General features: G+C 41.0%; 2 protein-coding genes across 2 annotated transcripts; both read left to right on the forward strand.

The window, feature by feature from the left end:
• The first annotated feature begins 85 nt into the window (after positions 1 to 85).
• On the forward strand, positions 86 to 11,813 carry LOC110984458 (uncharacterized). The gene is made up of 15 exons (XM_022244674.2): positions 86 to 355; positions 2,193 to 2,293; positions 2,813 to 3,013; positions 3,792 to 3,880; positions 4,232 to 4,331; positions 4,828 to 5,146; positions 5,966 to 6,030; positions 6,663 to 6,769; positions 7,171 to 7,373; positions 7,927 to 7,966; positions 8,363 to 8,414; positions 8,853 to 9,042; positions 9,389 to 9,506; positions 9,931 to 10,021; positions 10,599 to 11,813. Exons 1-15 carry the CDS (start codon positions 127 to 129, stop codon positions 10,680 to 10,682), a joined length of 1,989 nt encoding a protein of 662 aa, XP_022100366.2. The 5' UTR covers positions 86 to 126; the 3' UTR covers positions 10,683 to 11,813.
• Positions 11,814 to 13,180: 1,367 nt separating this feature from the next.
• LOC110984457 (putative defense protein 1) lies at positions 13,181 to 15,711 on the forward strand. Its single transcript, XM_022244672.2, has 4 exons — positions 13,181 to 13,549; positions 13,887 to 14,124; positions 14,646 to 14,713; positions 15,146 to 15,711. The coding sequence occupies exons 1-4, from the start codon at positions 13,327 to 13,329 to the stop codon at positions 15,214 to 15,216; spliced, it is 600 nt and encodes a 199-aa protein (XP_022100364.2). The 5' UTR covers positions 13,181 to 13,326; the 3' UTR covers positions 15,217 to 15,711.
• Positions 15,712 to 15,768: the final 57 nt, after the last annotated feature.

Below are 15,768 nucleotides of genomic sequence, written 5' to 3' on the forward strand. Positions count from 1 at the left end.
CGTCGTCCGAGGGCGCTGTGTGAACGTAAACACATAGACTTGACTTAAGTCTGTTAGTATCGCTTTCACTCAAGGTTGTATGAAGTAAAGACTGACTAATTTCTGAACGTAGATTGTAGTCAGCGCATGGAAAAGAGTTCAGTATTTTTCAACATGGCAGCGTCCATGCTTGTGTTGAATTCGCGCGGACTTACTAAATTCAGGAAAATTTCCAGTAATCTCAAACGAATAAAACCTGAACACTTCTCTGCATGTGTACTACAGTCTAGTGTACGAAACTTCAGTGAAATTTTAGGTGGGAGAACAACCAGGATTGGATATGCATCGGGATTCTGGGGCGACACTGCTTGTGCAGGTAGGCCTAGCGCCTACGTGCAGCATATAGGCTTAACCATAGCTTAACAAATAGGGCTGTAGTGGCTCTCTTTTACAATCTGTCTCTTATCTGTCGCCACCACAGCCCTACTTCAAGGCATGTCTTAAATGCCTGATATCCAAACTGCAAGATTCAGTGGTATTTGCCGTTTACGTTAACACTGCAGTCAGGGTGTTGGCATGGCCGGTCATGGTGGGCGCGATGGCAGTAGGTCAGTCTGTGCAATCACTCGATAGCCTGTGTGTGCTATCTTTGTCCTTTTTGCACAACTGGAAAAATTCCATCACCATAAGCCTACATAGGCCTACATAATAACTAGCCTACATTGGTCACTTTTTACATTTCTGACATGCTTGAATCCCAATTGTGCCCAAGATTTTAAGAAGGGAGGGACATTTTTTGGGGGTAGGGGGCTAGAGAGGTAGAACATGTCAAGGGACTTAATTTAGGGGTACCCCCAGAACTGTGTGATCTGACGTCCGCCCTGCTGGTCCAATTGTTCCATTTCTCGCAAGAGTTCTATGTATGGTAGCTTACATACCTTTGTACTTTGTACCAAGAAAAAACGGGCGCAAACCATGCCATTTTCAAAAAATAATATTTCCCAATCAGCGTCCAAGAGTCATGCAGTTCACATGTGTACTTGCATAGACGAGCCACAACCGAATGGTTGATTACGGCTGCAACCAATACAAGGGATATGGAAATTTGCTGCAGGCTGCAGCCGTTTTCCGTAAGTGGGTGTGTAATTCTGGTGGATGCGGACAAGCAGGAATCTTTGCTTGTCATTCCTGCCATTCGGTATAAATGATGAGGAGCCCTGTGATTGGTCAGTGTGACCCCCAGTGAGCCCCAGCCGACTGCCATTTCTACCAGCGCGGCTAAGAATTACACTCATTCATATAGAAAGCGGCTGCAGCCAATTTCTATGTCTTTGTGTATCGATCGGAGCCGTAGTCAACCATTTGGTCATGGCTCATCTTTGCAAGTGCATATGTGAACTGCATGACTCTCGGACTCTGATCAGGAAATATTTGCACATTTTTTTTGAAAATGCTATGGTTCTGGCCCATTTTTTCTTGGTACTCAGAACAAAGGTATGTAAACTACCATACATAGAACTCTTGAGGGAAATGGAGCAGCATTTCTATGGGTACACAACTAGAATAGAATCCCTGTTCGTGCCGTGTTAAACGTCATGTACAGCCTATGGCGAAAAAGGCTCATTTTCTGTGGGGTTCGTGGGAGTGGAGTGGACGTCGGACCCCACAGTTCTGGGGGTAACTTACGGGGTAGTCCAAATAACTTGGACTCTATGACTTGCCTTTTCAAACATTAATTTGGACATGGTCGGGCAATAGTAAAGTCCAAGCACTTTCCATAGGCTTTCCATTCCATTACATTGTAATTCATTTCACTCAAAGTCAAAACTCAGAGTCAAAATTGTCAGAATTCATCCCCCCAAACAGTCCTGAAACTGTCTAACATTATTGTGCTGCTTTTGGGATTCAGTGGGAATCAGAGATTACAATGAAGGTGATAAGGTTTACTCAAATATGGGATAAAAAGTGAAATTTACCATTGAAATCAGTAATGCTCATCAGCCGAGCTCAAAGTCGTCATCTTCCTCATATTGCAATTCAAACTGTATGTTAATATCCTGGAGATGACGTCAAGACGCGCCGTCCCAGCAGACTATTCACAAAAATATGCATTGTGCCTATACATGCATGCCGACGACTGTTTCCTGAAAGAAACAACGTTCGGTGGCTGTGACCACATTGAATTGTACACTGTTTTATTTAATTTCTTCCAGCTCCACAGCTCGTTCATCATGGCCAGCTGGACTTCCTGGTGTTTGACTACCTCTCTGAGATTACCATGTCACTTCTCACAGCAGCCAAACACAAAAAACCAGTACGTGCTAATCACCTGAATCCCCTTCTCCTATTTCTCTCTGATTAATCAAGTTTTTCTTGATAATTGTTTGATCTTCAGACATCCCTCTGACACAAGCAAAATCATACTTCAACAAAATGACGGCATTTTTATCACAAAGATTAACCAAGTGTAATAAGTCATTTTTGTCAAAGCAGCAATAGTGTTAAGGCATTCAGGCAGCCCACAAACATTCAATATAATATTTAAAAAAATGATATTTTAAGTGTTGTTTTGCTTCAAATTACATTGACAGCCGCTGCAGGAAACAAAAGTATTCTTAGTCCCATCATTGGAGTATCAAGCCCCATATAGGCTTGGCTTTACCTTCCTCAATCTTCCAAAATCCTACACGGCTACCAGTGGACCTAGGAGGATCTTGAGGGTTCATCATTTAAAACAAAGTGCACACAGGGAAACAATATGTAGGTGTACACACTGGAGTGTGATTCGAATGGAATTTATAATAAAACAGCTGAATTTTTTGTTTCTCCACAGGATCTTGGTTATGCTCCAGATTTTGTTCAGGCTGCAATCGGCCCACTGATCAACGACATCAAGAGGAAAGGCATCCGTGTGGTGAGCAATGCGGGCGGAGTCAACCCCCACGCCTGCGCTGCAGCCGTACAGGAAGCTGCCAAGAAGGCAGGGATTGAACTGAAGGTTGCCGTCGTGATCGGGGATGACCTCATGAACAAGGTAAGAAGACACACTCAATTGGGGTTGCCAGGTGATTAACACAGCTCTAATCTCCTGTTGACTGAAAAGACTAATTGCAATATCACTGGTTCATTTTGAGTTTGTGTTTTGGAGTAGATTCAAGTAACATGCACCCTGCCAAGGGATATTCGTACCAAACTTATATAACTTGACTTCAGGCTGAGTAAAGAGAAACAATAGTTTCTCATCCAGGTTTTTCAGAAAAAAGGTAGAGACAGTTGTTTAATGAACAATTTTTTAACCAACCTGTATTTTTTAAGATAGCTCACAGTTTTTTCAGACACTTTGTTTCCGATACTGTCTAAGGTAAAGGAGCTTTCTTCCATATAGCTGGATTAAAGTTTAAAGCTATGTGTTTTGTGATAAGCAAATAAGAAGTTGTAAAACAAAAATTTATAAATAGAGAAAAAATGCGGACGGGGAGAAGGAAACAGGTAAGAAAGAAGAGGTAGTTAATATCTTGACTTGCCCTTATCCCACTTTTCAGTTAAACCTCATTAAAAAGAGGTCCTTCAGGCTTGGCAAATTACCTTGTTATAACAGGAACCTTGTATTGTCAAGAATGAAAAACAAAGGATTAGGACCTAAACATTTCCTTGTTTTAAGCAGAATCTTGTATTAACAGTGCTCTTATTGACGAGATTCGACTGTAAATGCGTATCCTGTATAAATAGGAATGGAGTTACTTTTGTTTGTTGTTCAATAAGTTTTGCTTTGGATTTTTGTTCATTCTTTTCATTTGTGTTAAATATTGAAGAGGGATGAGATCATTGCATCAGGAACCACAGACATTGACTCTGGTATCCCAGCTCCAAAGAGTTTAGTCAGCATGAATGCCTACCTTGGGTAAGATGTTTTTTTGTATTCTGTTTTGCTCGGTGTCCTGTTTTGCTTCGTAAAACCTCCAATGTGCTCCCAGTTTCCCCCATTGTTCAATTTGTTTGAGTAATTCTCCCATCGAAAAAAAATTTGAGCAAGGCCAGAGGTGTTGGAATTGAAGGCCTTCGAGTCACAGCTTTGAGGCAAACACTTTCAAGTCCGGGTAATGCCTCTTTTTTGTGGTCTCCTGTGTATATTGATATTAAATACATTGTTCCAATGAAATTCTTGTGTCAAATTAGATAACTGATTCCATGATTGCAACAGCTTCTTTGGGAGACATTTATCCCATTTTTAATAATGTGCATTTCTTTATAGGGCCGGTCCCATCACAAAAGCCCTTGACATGGGTGCAGAGGTCATAGTAACAGGCAGATGTGTAGACAGTGCTGTGGTCTTGGCACCACTTATGCACACTGTAAGTATTATCAATATAAAGACAAATTTATGCCAAATTGTATGCCATATTTTATACCACATTGGAAAACCATTGTGATTATTTTTCTTAGTTTGGGATTAGTCTGTTGCTGTTGAACTTTGAACTCACATTTGACAGTCTGACGTTTTTTGTATTAACAGAAAATGGAACAGCATCATGCTATTGTAATGAACGAGTGTGGTATTAAAGCAGTGCGTGTTCAAATTGAAGTGCATCAATGTTGAGAACGTCACTGCTCCCAAGGTCGACCTAATCGGGATGGCCGTATGCCTGCGAACACACTGTACATGTTAGAAACTGGCGTCATGTCATATGCTTTGCTCTCAAATTAAATGCCCTTTTATGATACAGAATTTGGGCTTTCCAACAACTAATCACAATTTTGCTGTTTTGTCGTTGAGAAAAACCACATTTGCCACTTCTTTTAATGCCTACACAGTTTTGAAGTTTTGTAATTTTGCTTCGCATGATGTAGTTTGGCTGGGAACCAACCGACTACACACGTCTGGCATCAGCCTCCCTGGCTGGTCACATAGCTGAATGTGGGGCGCAGGCTACCGGTGGAATCTTCACCGACTGGCACCTCGTGGACGGCTGGGACAACATCGGCTTTCCCATTGTCGAGTGTGGGGCAGACGGCCGATTCGTCATCACCAAACCTCCCAACACAGGTGGGCTGGTTTCCAAGGCAACCATCGCCGAGCAGATTGTGTATGAGCTAGGAGACCCAGGGCGGTACGTACTGCCAGATGTGATATGCAACTTCAGGAATGTCACCTTACAAGAAATTGAAGGTGGGTACAAAAATTTTAGGCTTCACTCAAATTGCTGCACAGTAATACTGATCATCAGCCCTCTCTACTTCAAAATGGCACTATGAAAAATATACCTCGATTGTAATGAAGTGTGTTGTTAAACTCAAGATTCAAGTCATGGGAAACCATGGAAAAAAGGCCAATTTCATTGGCATTGCTAGCCCCAAATTCTCCAAGCTTTCCGTATTATAAAATGTCTCACATTAATAAGGCTATTTTTTTACCTTTTCACTGGGGAAGAAACTATTAGCTTTAGATATTCATTTCCAAAGAAATGTTGAAATTCCTGTTTCATATTGTGTTCTTGTGTATATTAATCTCACCTAAGCAAGTTTTTGAAAGCGCTGAGAAAGAGCTAAGCATGCAGTGCTTCAGTGAAGTCCATTGATGAATTCAAAGCATTCTGTTGTATTCTTATAGACAAATCCGACGAGATGCCATTCCAAGGGGCCATTTACACTTACGTAGCTGTCTCAACCTGAGCACGCACTTCGGCAATTGATTACTGCCTCTTGGTCAAGGAGGAATTTCACGTGTGCGCACCGCCCGTGTGCGAACAGGACGGCCCCGTAGTAACGGCCTCTAATTTTGGTCGTTGGATTTGTCTATATATTACGTTGTATTGCACATTTTCATTGTCTTCAAGTTCTACATATTTTCATGGTCTTCAAATTCAATGACTGACGGAGCTCATTACTGAGGGTCTAGAGGTTTAGACAAGATTTCAGCTCCCAACATCTGCCTATAACCCCACCTGCTTGCATCTTACAATTGACATTTCTGCATTGCCGTATACAGGTGATCCTAATGGAGCTGTGTTAGTGACGGGGGCTAGGGGCTTGCCTCCCTCGTCACAATATAAGGTACTAAACTACATGTATTTTTTTTTATTTTGTCCAGAAATTGATTAGTCCAATTGTAGATCAGTTTGTTGTATAGTTTATGCAGTACCATACCTTAAGTTAATGATTTCCTTGCTACTTTGACTGCTAGTTAGTATAAAAATTGGTCAGTAGCTTGACCAAAGGGTGCAGTAAAGTCAAGTGTTTGCATTGTACCGGTAAGTTGTGCAGGAAAAAATGTCTGTACCCCCTTCTGCTGCACACACAACAAACAACTAGCTCACTTTCTGTGATTTAAGGGAGTTTGGTCTAGTAGCTACGTTTGCGGTTTTTGACTCATGCTCAGAGGTTCGGGGGTTTGAATCCAAATGGTGGCTGTACGTTTTAACCTAAGGTAAGCCATGCCAACTGAACCCTACTTTACCGCTCTTTGTCTTGGAGTATACACGGCATTAGCTGAGAAGCAACCTCATGATGCATTATATCTGTTTGGAAACCTTTGCCTTTCTGCTTGCTTCAGTATTTTACATGAATGGCTTGCTTATACCTTCCGGAATCCTACAGAATCCTTCCTAAAACTTCTGAGATGAATTTTGAAGAACCTAGAAGGGTTAAGGTTAAAAGATTGACTGTGATTCATTATCTGTGGTTAGGTGAGTGGTACTTACGCTGACGGCTTCAGAGCAACTGCGGTGTGCCCAGTCACTGGGCCCAATGCTGCTGAGAAAGGCAGGAAGACTGCACAGAGTATTCTTAAAAGGTAACCCAAAGTTCTCAGAAAGCTTCCTGTGTTTATCCAAAGCAATATCGTGGTGCCCAGAAACCAATGAAATTTCAGCATGCACGAGACCATTGCCTGTCCTTGAATGTGGAGTTCAGTTCTTAGCCTACTCTGTTGGGCTAGTTCCTAGTCCCCAGTTCGACTGTGCTTGGATTTCTTGGCTATGGCTAGAAAAAGTGCATGTGCCTATGGAAGCCACCAGCTGGCTGCGTCATCTTTTTCCCATAGAAATAAGTGTAATTCTCAGCTTCAGCCAACGAATTGGGACACAGCCTCAGATTTGAAACAATACGGGTAGTCCAAATGAGATGTTCAGTTTACTCAATTTTTTTTGTTCAAGGCATTATTGAAAGCGCTGTTCTCCTGTTTCCAAATCTCAGAACTAGAACCATGTTCAAGCACCTCGGTCTGAAAGACTACACACAGACCAATGTCCAGATACTGGGCTCAGAGCAGACGTACGGTCCCCGCGCCAGGGATATCAACCCTAGGGAGATCGTGCTGTGGATGGCAGTGGAGCACTCCCAGCGTAACGCCCTGGAGGTGTTCTCAAGAGAAATTGCCCCTGCTGGTACAGGGATGGGTGAGCATCTTCAGGCTTGTACTCTAGCACTTCTTGAGCACTTTATTCAGTTCTTACACAGCACCTACTTAAATCTAGTCATCTGATCGGTTTCTTGTCATCGATCACATGTCATTGTCTTATTCAGTATATTTGACAGTGCAGGCGTTAAACATATCCCATTAAATAGACCTTTGAACCAGATGCATGCCCTTAGTAGGCTCCCTCGCAGCCCTTCTCAACAACGCACATGCACAGGAAAGGCACAGAATCACAATCATGGCTTGGAACGTGAAAAGTTTTGAGACAGAAATTTCTTGATCATGAGATAAATTTATAAAGTAAACCAGAGACTTGTACACAAAGAGGATTCATTCGGGAATTGAATGATTGAATGTTCCATTCCACTTGAATGTTCCATTCCACTTGGCTTCACCTCATGGAATAGAACCTGTCTCCTAATGAAATTAGTCCTGATACCACTGAATTCATCAACTTTCACTGTTTGTACAATATCTTGCGTTTGTGCCTGACCTTCATCTTACCGGTGTTCATGTGTATTGTCTGTTTACAGCTCCTGGTCTGACGGGCATTGCAGGGGGCAGACCAAGAGTGTAAGTGAAATGGGGGAAATCGTCAACAATTTTGAATGGCCGTATCTTTTAGGGAAAATGCGGTGGCGTTTCTTACGATGCATGCTATCGTAATTTCATGTATATCTCTTGAAAGAGCTGCTCTCTGTTCGACATTTTTTTGATCTGCCTTATGGACTTTTTTGGAGGGGGGTGAATATAATGATCTTTATGTGAAAAAAAAATCCAAACTCTGAAATTAAAAATTCGGCCTGTAAGTACAGGTTTTCAAATCAGTTGAGGCAATTGCTCTTTCAATTCAATGCAAGAATTTAGTTTCCATTGACGTCCTCAGTAATGGTTTAAAAAAAAGATTCATGGTGTAAAACTACACAGAAACATTTGTTGTTTTCAGGCTTCTGCTGTTCTTTTTTCCAGGTCGCCCGTCTTGAAGCTGTTTTCATTCCTGTATCCAAAAGACCAAATAGAGGTAAAACAAATCCTGCGTTAGTTCATAACAGACTTGCAATACTCCCAGGGATCTACTGATTTCCTTTTTCCACTGTTTATTAGGTACTGAAACTTTTCAAAATAGATGGAAGTCAAACAGCCTTTTGTGTCCTGTTTACTTTATATCAGCCAGTGGTATTTTGGAGACACTCCTGTGGGAATATATCACCGGGGACCCATATTTAGAGAGTTTTTAGGCAGAAACTCTCTGAAACGGTTGCTGAGCAGATTTATATGCTGAGAATAAAACTAACTGGGAGCCAGTGAGAAACAGCATACAATGCCAGGATTTTGGGTTGGTATTTGGTGTCCACAACATCCCCGCTAAGCATATATTTTCCACGGACTTGGCTTGGCATGGGCTCGACTTCAACTTACCGGTAACTTGCCTAATTTATTCTACCTCCTTGTCGAACAGGCTAAGGTACATCTGGATGGTAAGGAAGAGAGTATCACGGCATCAACCACCGATGCCTCCCAAGATACACAATCAGCCGAGGAGACAGGAGCACCAGCTGAGGAGGTACTTGAAGGGGGAAGTCACAGCTTCAGCCTGGGGGAACTGGCCTACACAAGGAGTGGGGATAAGGGAAACAATGCAACGATAGGTACAGTCTTTAGTCAATGTTACGTTGGTTGGTTGGTTGGTTGTTTTTCCGTGGTTTTATTACGTATTTTAAGAAACCAATGTAAATTTAACTTTTTGACTTGTGAAATGTATGGCACATTAGGTTTACTTTTTAGGAAAGATGTTTAAGATTTTAAATTAATAATAAATTCAATGCTCAGCAATATCATGACAACAGCCACAGTCAAAATAAGCATCACTTCAAACACTGTAAATTTAAAGGTGGTTGCTGCCAAAGTAAAATCTTGACAAGAAGTAAACAAAATGATGTGTAACTCAAAGTTACATCGATTTTTTTTCTCTATATACTTTCTCCCCTGCTGTAGGAGTCATAGCCAGGCATGCGTCCTATGTACCATACCTAAGGAAGGCACTTACACCAGCCACGGTGCAAGAATATTTCCTGCATCTTATAGATCCTGATACTCCCAACCCTGTATCAAGGTAACAAGTTTTGCCCTTAATGAATTTGCAATGGGAATATTTTTTGTAGTATTGTGTAATTTGTCAACTATTTTACTTTAATTATTAGTGCTTTAGCAGCACAAATGACATTTTCAGTATTAAAAACAAGGAATAAAGATGTCCTATTTTCAAAATCTTCCAGTTACGTGAATGTTATTTCCAAGGATGGGTTTTTTGCCGGGGAGATGTTAATGAATTTTAGATTTTTGCTCTGCTTGACGTGTATTATAACATTGTATACTCAGTGTTTGCCTTCAAAGGCTTGTGAAAAAAAAACACAAGCATACTCGGGTGGGACTCGAACCCACGACTTCCTGCTTACTAGTGCAGTCAATTGGCACCCATGCAACTGACAGTCTTGTATCATTTTTTGGCATAACCATCTGCTCCATCTTTGCCTTAGATATGAGCTTCCTGGCATCGATGGTTTCAGCTTCCTGTTGAGGAACTCTCTGGGGGGCGGGGGTGTGGCTTCCTTAAGGAGTGACCCACAGGTCTGTAGCTTGGTTTCCATGATCATATTCATCATCTGTCGTATTCTGGCTATGACTAGACAAGATCAAGCACACCAGTCAAAACTTTGAGGACACTTCTGTTTACTTATGGGAACCCTAACACCTCATTTGAGATTATTGCCTGCTGTAAGCACAAACTCTTACCTTTGTTAACCCTGGCAGGAAGAGGTTTATGGCCTGTCTATCACAGAACCATCACAAGGTCATAAAAAGCTATCTAGCCTCAAGTCAAGTCACAGGCTACTCAAATGAACAGTAACACAGGCATTTCTTGTTATTGTACACCCCTGGAACTTACGAGTGGACTCGTGTATTGAGTTGCAGTATACTGCTACCAGACTTGGGGCGGACTCATGATAAACACCGGTTTTTACAGAACCATAATCTGTTTTGTTCCAAAAGAGATTTGGGCTGTTAGATCTCTTCTCTTTGTACTCCATTTTTGTGGGTAAAATGAGTTACAGTTCCTTTTTGCCTTGAGCTTAATATCTCTCAACCTGTCAAACTGTTGAAGAGGATGTAATAAACGTGTTTCTTGATTCTTTCCTCACAACAGGGCAAGGGCTACGGGCAGATGTTGCTTGATTTCCAGATCACCAATGTCCCAGATCTTCTTTCTCTGGCCAAGAAGTCATCATGAAATGGCAAACATTAAATTGGAGATGTGAAGGAGAAAAGAACTAAACAGTTGAAGGGACTGGCATTTCATCCTCAAGAATCTTGGAATAGTCGTCCAAGTTTTATGAAAATGACAAAGTTGCTAAAATGCTGGCAAAATTGAGAAAAGAGACAATTGCACCGCAGATTCAATTGATTTGTTAAGAGTCTGCATCAGTCAGAGGATGCAGGTTTAAAAACTAAAGTTTTAACAAGACAACAAGACTGTGAAGCTAACTTAATAGAGAACAGGATTTACGACTTATCTGGGTCACTTCAACTGCTCAAAAATGGTTGGTGGGAAAGGTGTATTGGCTGGAGGATGTGTAGAGATTGTCCCTTTTTTGTTCTGGTCACTGGAACGTAGACTGCAGGGTATTAAGAAATGGCTCTGATCATTGTACAGTATTTGAGGTGATCAAGTCTGCCGTCTGTTTATAAAATTTGGGTTGTCATTTAATTTGCCTTAATTTCACAGCTACAGAGACATATTTGTACATATCAGATTTTCACAGCATGAGCACAGATCAGAAGAAGATGAGATTTTGTGTACTTGGACTTTTGTTTGTTTTCGGTTTGGTTTTTTTTTTTAAGAGAACTACACTCAGAAAATCCTCAGTCAGTCGTTGATCTGCTATATGCAATGTGCTTTTATGGAGTCAAATAATTAGCCAACCTAAATATTGAGACATAAGCATAAAAAAACGATTTACAGGTTTGAAATTGACTGGAACAAGCCCGTCCAATTTCCTATGCAGAGGCTTACTGGCTTTTAGTTTGAGTATGTCAACATTTTACCATTTTCTTTGTATGGAGGAATTTGGATAACTGTCAGAGAATCATGCAGGCAGTGTTTATTTATTTTGAATAAAATGTTCAAAATCATTTCATGTGAACATACCTGTTGTGTGGCTCATTAATGCTTGCTGCAATATGTCATAATGGGCAACCATTCTAAATAGCTGTAAAGTCACCTTGAATATTTTTGCATTGTATGTAACCGTGTATTCTGTTCCCAAGTTGCTTTTGATACCTTTTCATACCTTTATCACTGATCAGAGTTTGGGAAGAATATGAATGATTAAATATATGAGGAGAGAAATTAATTACAAAAGATTTGCATGGTACAGTTTCCTTGGCATTCGGGAGATCTTATGTGGTTGTGAGATTGCAAGAGCATGCTGGGCTGCTCAGGTTGGGAAAAGGGGAATGGGTGGTCTGATGTGAAGTTGTGTGAGTTTTTTGATGCGGTGGGAGTTGCTAAGGACTTGGGGGTGTTTAAAGGGTAGGATCGGTGAGTTTTTTTAGACTAAACTTTTTGATCACTTTATACTGTTCTTTAATGTATGAATATTATTTGGCATCCGTTTGGGGTTAACTGAATTGAAAATGCCCTTTTTAAATGTTCAACACTCTCCCTGCTGAGGGCGCTGTTGCTGTGATGTCATACAGGAAAGGTATGTTTCAGTGCATAGGCTTGCTTCAAAATTGTGAATCCAAAGCTTACCCGGTGAAAACATTCCTGGGAAAGGGTTGCTTGTTTGCTTATTACTACATGTGCTTACACAGCAGTGAATCATCGAAGGGAAATTTAGCCCAGCAAAATCTTTTTCAAAAAATCAAGCAATTCATTTATGCACAAACCAGTGTAACAATTTTGCTCATGAATATAGAAATACCATTGGCATAATAATCAAAAGACAGCAAAATACCTTTAGTAATAGTGAAAAAAAAAAGCTGGACATGACGTCACCTGGGACAAAAAGGTGCATTTTGGAATTTTGTATAAAAAGAATTGTATTGCAGTGCCCCTATAAAGGGTCCATTCGATGAATTGTTCTGTGTTTGCAAACTATTTGACAACCTGATAAGTGCATGCACTGACCTATTACCATAAACTTACCCGCAATAATTCGCAAAAATTGTGGCAGTTTTTTTGTTAGGATTTTTTATATGCCGTCACATTTTTGTTGATGAATGTGGACATTCGTATCAGCATAATACCAAAGAAGCGCTAGAATACCTACCTCTTAAAAATAAACAATAGCGTTAATTGAAACGCCAAAATGTCCAGTTTCAGAGCGCGTAAGTAAAATGATTGCATTATCGTTTGGCACAGACAATTCACCAGAAGAGACAACTGTCTTCAATAAAAGTACCAATTTTATTCTTGCATCATATTTCTGAAACTGAAGTTTTGGAATGGTTGAGAAAACTTGAAAATCTGAACTCTGCCAATAATAAAAGTTGATCGATGTTCAAAACAAGAACAATTTTTATACCCATGACGATTCTTAATGTTGGAGCACCCTATTATTAAATGTATAGAATGCCGTGTTTCCCGCATTGTACAGATAATTGCAGGAATAATCTATAATTAGTCTTCCGACACAACCCAACAAGGAAGTAATTTTTTTTCCTGTTCTGACCATTTGCCTAAGCCGTTACGTAAGTGCTTAGGAAAAAACTTATTTACAATAAGAGCGTAGCGGAAATGTGCAATTGTAGATGAATAATCTCTCCGTTGTCCCGAACGAACGTTTGGTGGGATAAACCAAATCATTCCATCAGTACATTTGATCAGAGGTAGGTGCATCTTTGTGATCAAACTGCTCAACTTTTCCAAGATGAAGAACAGCCTGCTCATCATTACCTTCTGCGCTCTGGTTGTACTGGTCCCGGTTGCCGACGTGTTTCCCTCGGGGGCGGCATCCCAGGCGTGCGTGACGATGGCCCCGAGACATCGTAGCACCACCGACCCGGACCTAGTGATAGCGCCTCAGGAGTCTATCAGTCCGTACAGTATCGTGGCTGAGGGGACAACGTATACTCCAGGCGGAACAGTCTCTGGTGAGTCAAAAAGGACGAGTGATCAGGCAATAATCTCTGTGTCTTCAGTGCCTCGTAACTGGTTGATTGGTTTAGGGACCTTGCTTGTTTTTGTTTGTGTTTATTTGTCTGCGTTATTTGGATCACTCGGTCGGTTGCCTCGGTCGGTTGGTTGGTTGGTCAGTCATTTTGTTTGGTCCGCGATGGGGTATTCGGTGGTTGGGCAAACCATAACAACTTCTGTATCAAAACCTGAATTATTTTTACTTTTTGCAAACGCCATCTTCCGTAAAGAGGCCATCTCAAAGTTTACTCTCAGGCCCAATACAACTCGATGTCTTGACCACTTCCTTTGTAGTTTCTATACTCGCCAAGACGCGAGACATCACCTTCCAAGGATTCCTCATCCAGGCCCGCACCGTAGGCAACCCACTACCCGTTGGCAGCTTCCTGGCCGGTACTGACGGAGCCAGCAAGCTACTCTCCTGTAACGCCACTGGGGATTCCATCACCCACACCGGGCCCGAGGAGAAACAGTCCGGCATGTCCTTCACATGGCAGGCGCCCGCGGCGAGCGTTGGGAAAATCCAGTTTATGTGAGTCTAACTGAATAGAGGAATCACTTTATCGTTCCCCGATACGCACTGAGGGAACAAAAGTTCACAAAAACCAACGTCTTCCACGATGGAAATTGGAAAGTTGGATGCAGGCGAGTAAAGTGTCTGAAATAACTGTTTACTCTGCAGACGTATGACCAGATGAAATTGAACAAAAAGGAAGCCCTGACCAATATTAATTTTGTTCGAGAGTTGAGCAAATGACATATAAAAAAATTAGTCATATGATGAGTGTGCAATTTAGGTTAGTCGGGTGTCGATGACTTACTAAAACCACGACAGGGCAAACTTGAGTCAACAGTGACTGACTTTGGTCAAATTTGACTAATGTTTGACTTATCCTTGTCTTATGTTCGTCATTGGCCTGTCCGATTAATTTAAATTGGTCGCTTTAGACAAAGATCTGGACCAACTAGTCAAAAATGATTCAAATTCGAAAAAGTTGGCACATTTTTAATGTATGATTAATCGTTGTTCTCATTTTATTCTTAACGATCTAGCCTGGCTGCTGTGAAGAATCACGACGTGTACTGGGTGAGAATGGAATCGAATACACTCTCTGCATCGGGTATGTAATAGGACCTATAGGGGTTAAGTTGGATTTGGGTGGGTTGGTGTTGGGGGGGCACCCTTGAAGGTCACGTGTCATAACCACGAAAACAGGACTATAAGCCAAAATATATTCCATTATATGCGTCCTTATTCGCGCCAAACCTCAGGCCCTTCCGATCCCTATAACTCCTGCAAGGATGAGACGTCTGAATGAGCTGGCCGCGGCAAGGAGTAACCATCACTGTAGATTGTCGTTCCACGTACGTGAACGTCTTTTTCGAGTCGCCGCCTTGACCTTCGGACGTAGTCTTTCCTGCTCAGATCATGCAATATATAAACCCGAATGTATCAAAGCCGATGTTATACCTAAACGCACTTTTGAAGCTTTTCCGTAATTTTAAATGTTGAAATTCGTTAATTAAGACTGTCGAATTCTGTTTGTTTTCAGCTTCCCTGTCTGCCAGCATGCCCATGCTCTGCTTCCTTCTTGCGGTAACCATGGCGACAAGCACCCTATGAGTTGATTGGTGTGTCCAACCTCTTTCCTTTCCCGAATAACGAAAACTTCCACTTTTTTAGACTCAGCAGTTTGATTCATAAATAGCTTACGATCGAATATTCACATTATTTCCTAGAGGCACAGGTTTTGTTTATTTCAGATATTAGTTAGATGCGTTACTGATGCCTATTTTTAAACAAAGTATTTTAGACTAAATAGAGATGTTATATTTGTTGATGTGTTTGTAATAAAAAAATAAACAAATAAACAAACAAACAAAAACACTGGATTTTGAATCTTTGGCAATCGAAAAGCTTATAAGTGTGCTTTGTAAGAATAACCTAATTGCCTATAAAAAGAAAATGAAAACTAAACTGTGACGAAATAGAAGGCGACAACTATGAAAAAGAAACCCCATTATTTGAACAAACTCGAAAAAATATGCAAGAATTTAAACTGGACTCCTTTTTTGTTGAAATTAGTTGTAAAAATCCTATATTCCTTTCTTGATTTTGCAAGAGATATGATACTCAAGTTCAAAGAGTCGATGACCATTCAACAATATGAAGCTG

The sequence above is a fragment of the Acanthaster planci genome, linkage group LG02 (assembly GCF_054643075.1).
Source record: "Acanthaster planci isolate LZ-2023a linkage group LG02, COTS_SCS, whole genome shotgun sequence".
Lineage (NCBI taxonomy): Eukaryota > Metazoa > Echinodermata > Asteroidea > Valvatida > Acanthasteridae > Acanthaster > Acanthaster planci.

What these genes read in the sequence shown, in the direction of transcription:
- LOC110984458 (XM_022244674.2), top strand. Translation starts at nt 127, where the DNA reads ATGGAAAAGAGTTCAGTATTTTTCAACATGGCAGCGTCCATGCTTGTG. An exon ending in GGGATGACCTCATGAACAAG is followed by an intron (nt 3,014 to 3,791) that starts GTAAGAAGACAC and finishes TAAATATTGAAG; the next exon opens with AGGGATGAGATCATTGCATC. An exon ending in CTCCCTCGTCACAATATAAG is followed by an intron (nt 6,031 to 6,662) that starts GTACTAAACTAC and finishes ATCTGTGGTTAG; the next exon opens with GTGAGTGGTACTTACGCTGA.
- LOC110984457 (XM_022244672.2), top strand. Translation starts at nt 13,327, where the DNA reads ATGAAGAACAGCCTGCTCATCATTACCTTCTGCGCTCTGGTTGTACTG. An exon ending in TCCAGGCGGAACAGTCTCTG is followed by an intron (nt 13,550 to 13,886) that starts GTGAGTCAAAAA and finishes CTTCCTTTGTAG; the next exon opens with TTTCTATACTCGCCAAGACG. An exon ending in GAATACACTCTCTGCATCGG is followed by an intron (nt 14,714 to 15,145) that starts GTATGTAATAGG and finishes GTTTGTTTTCAG; the next exon opens with CTTCCCTGTCTGCCAGCATG.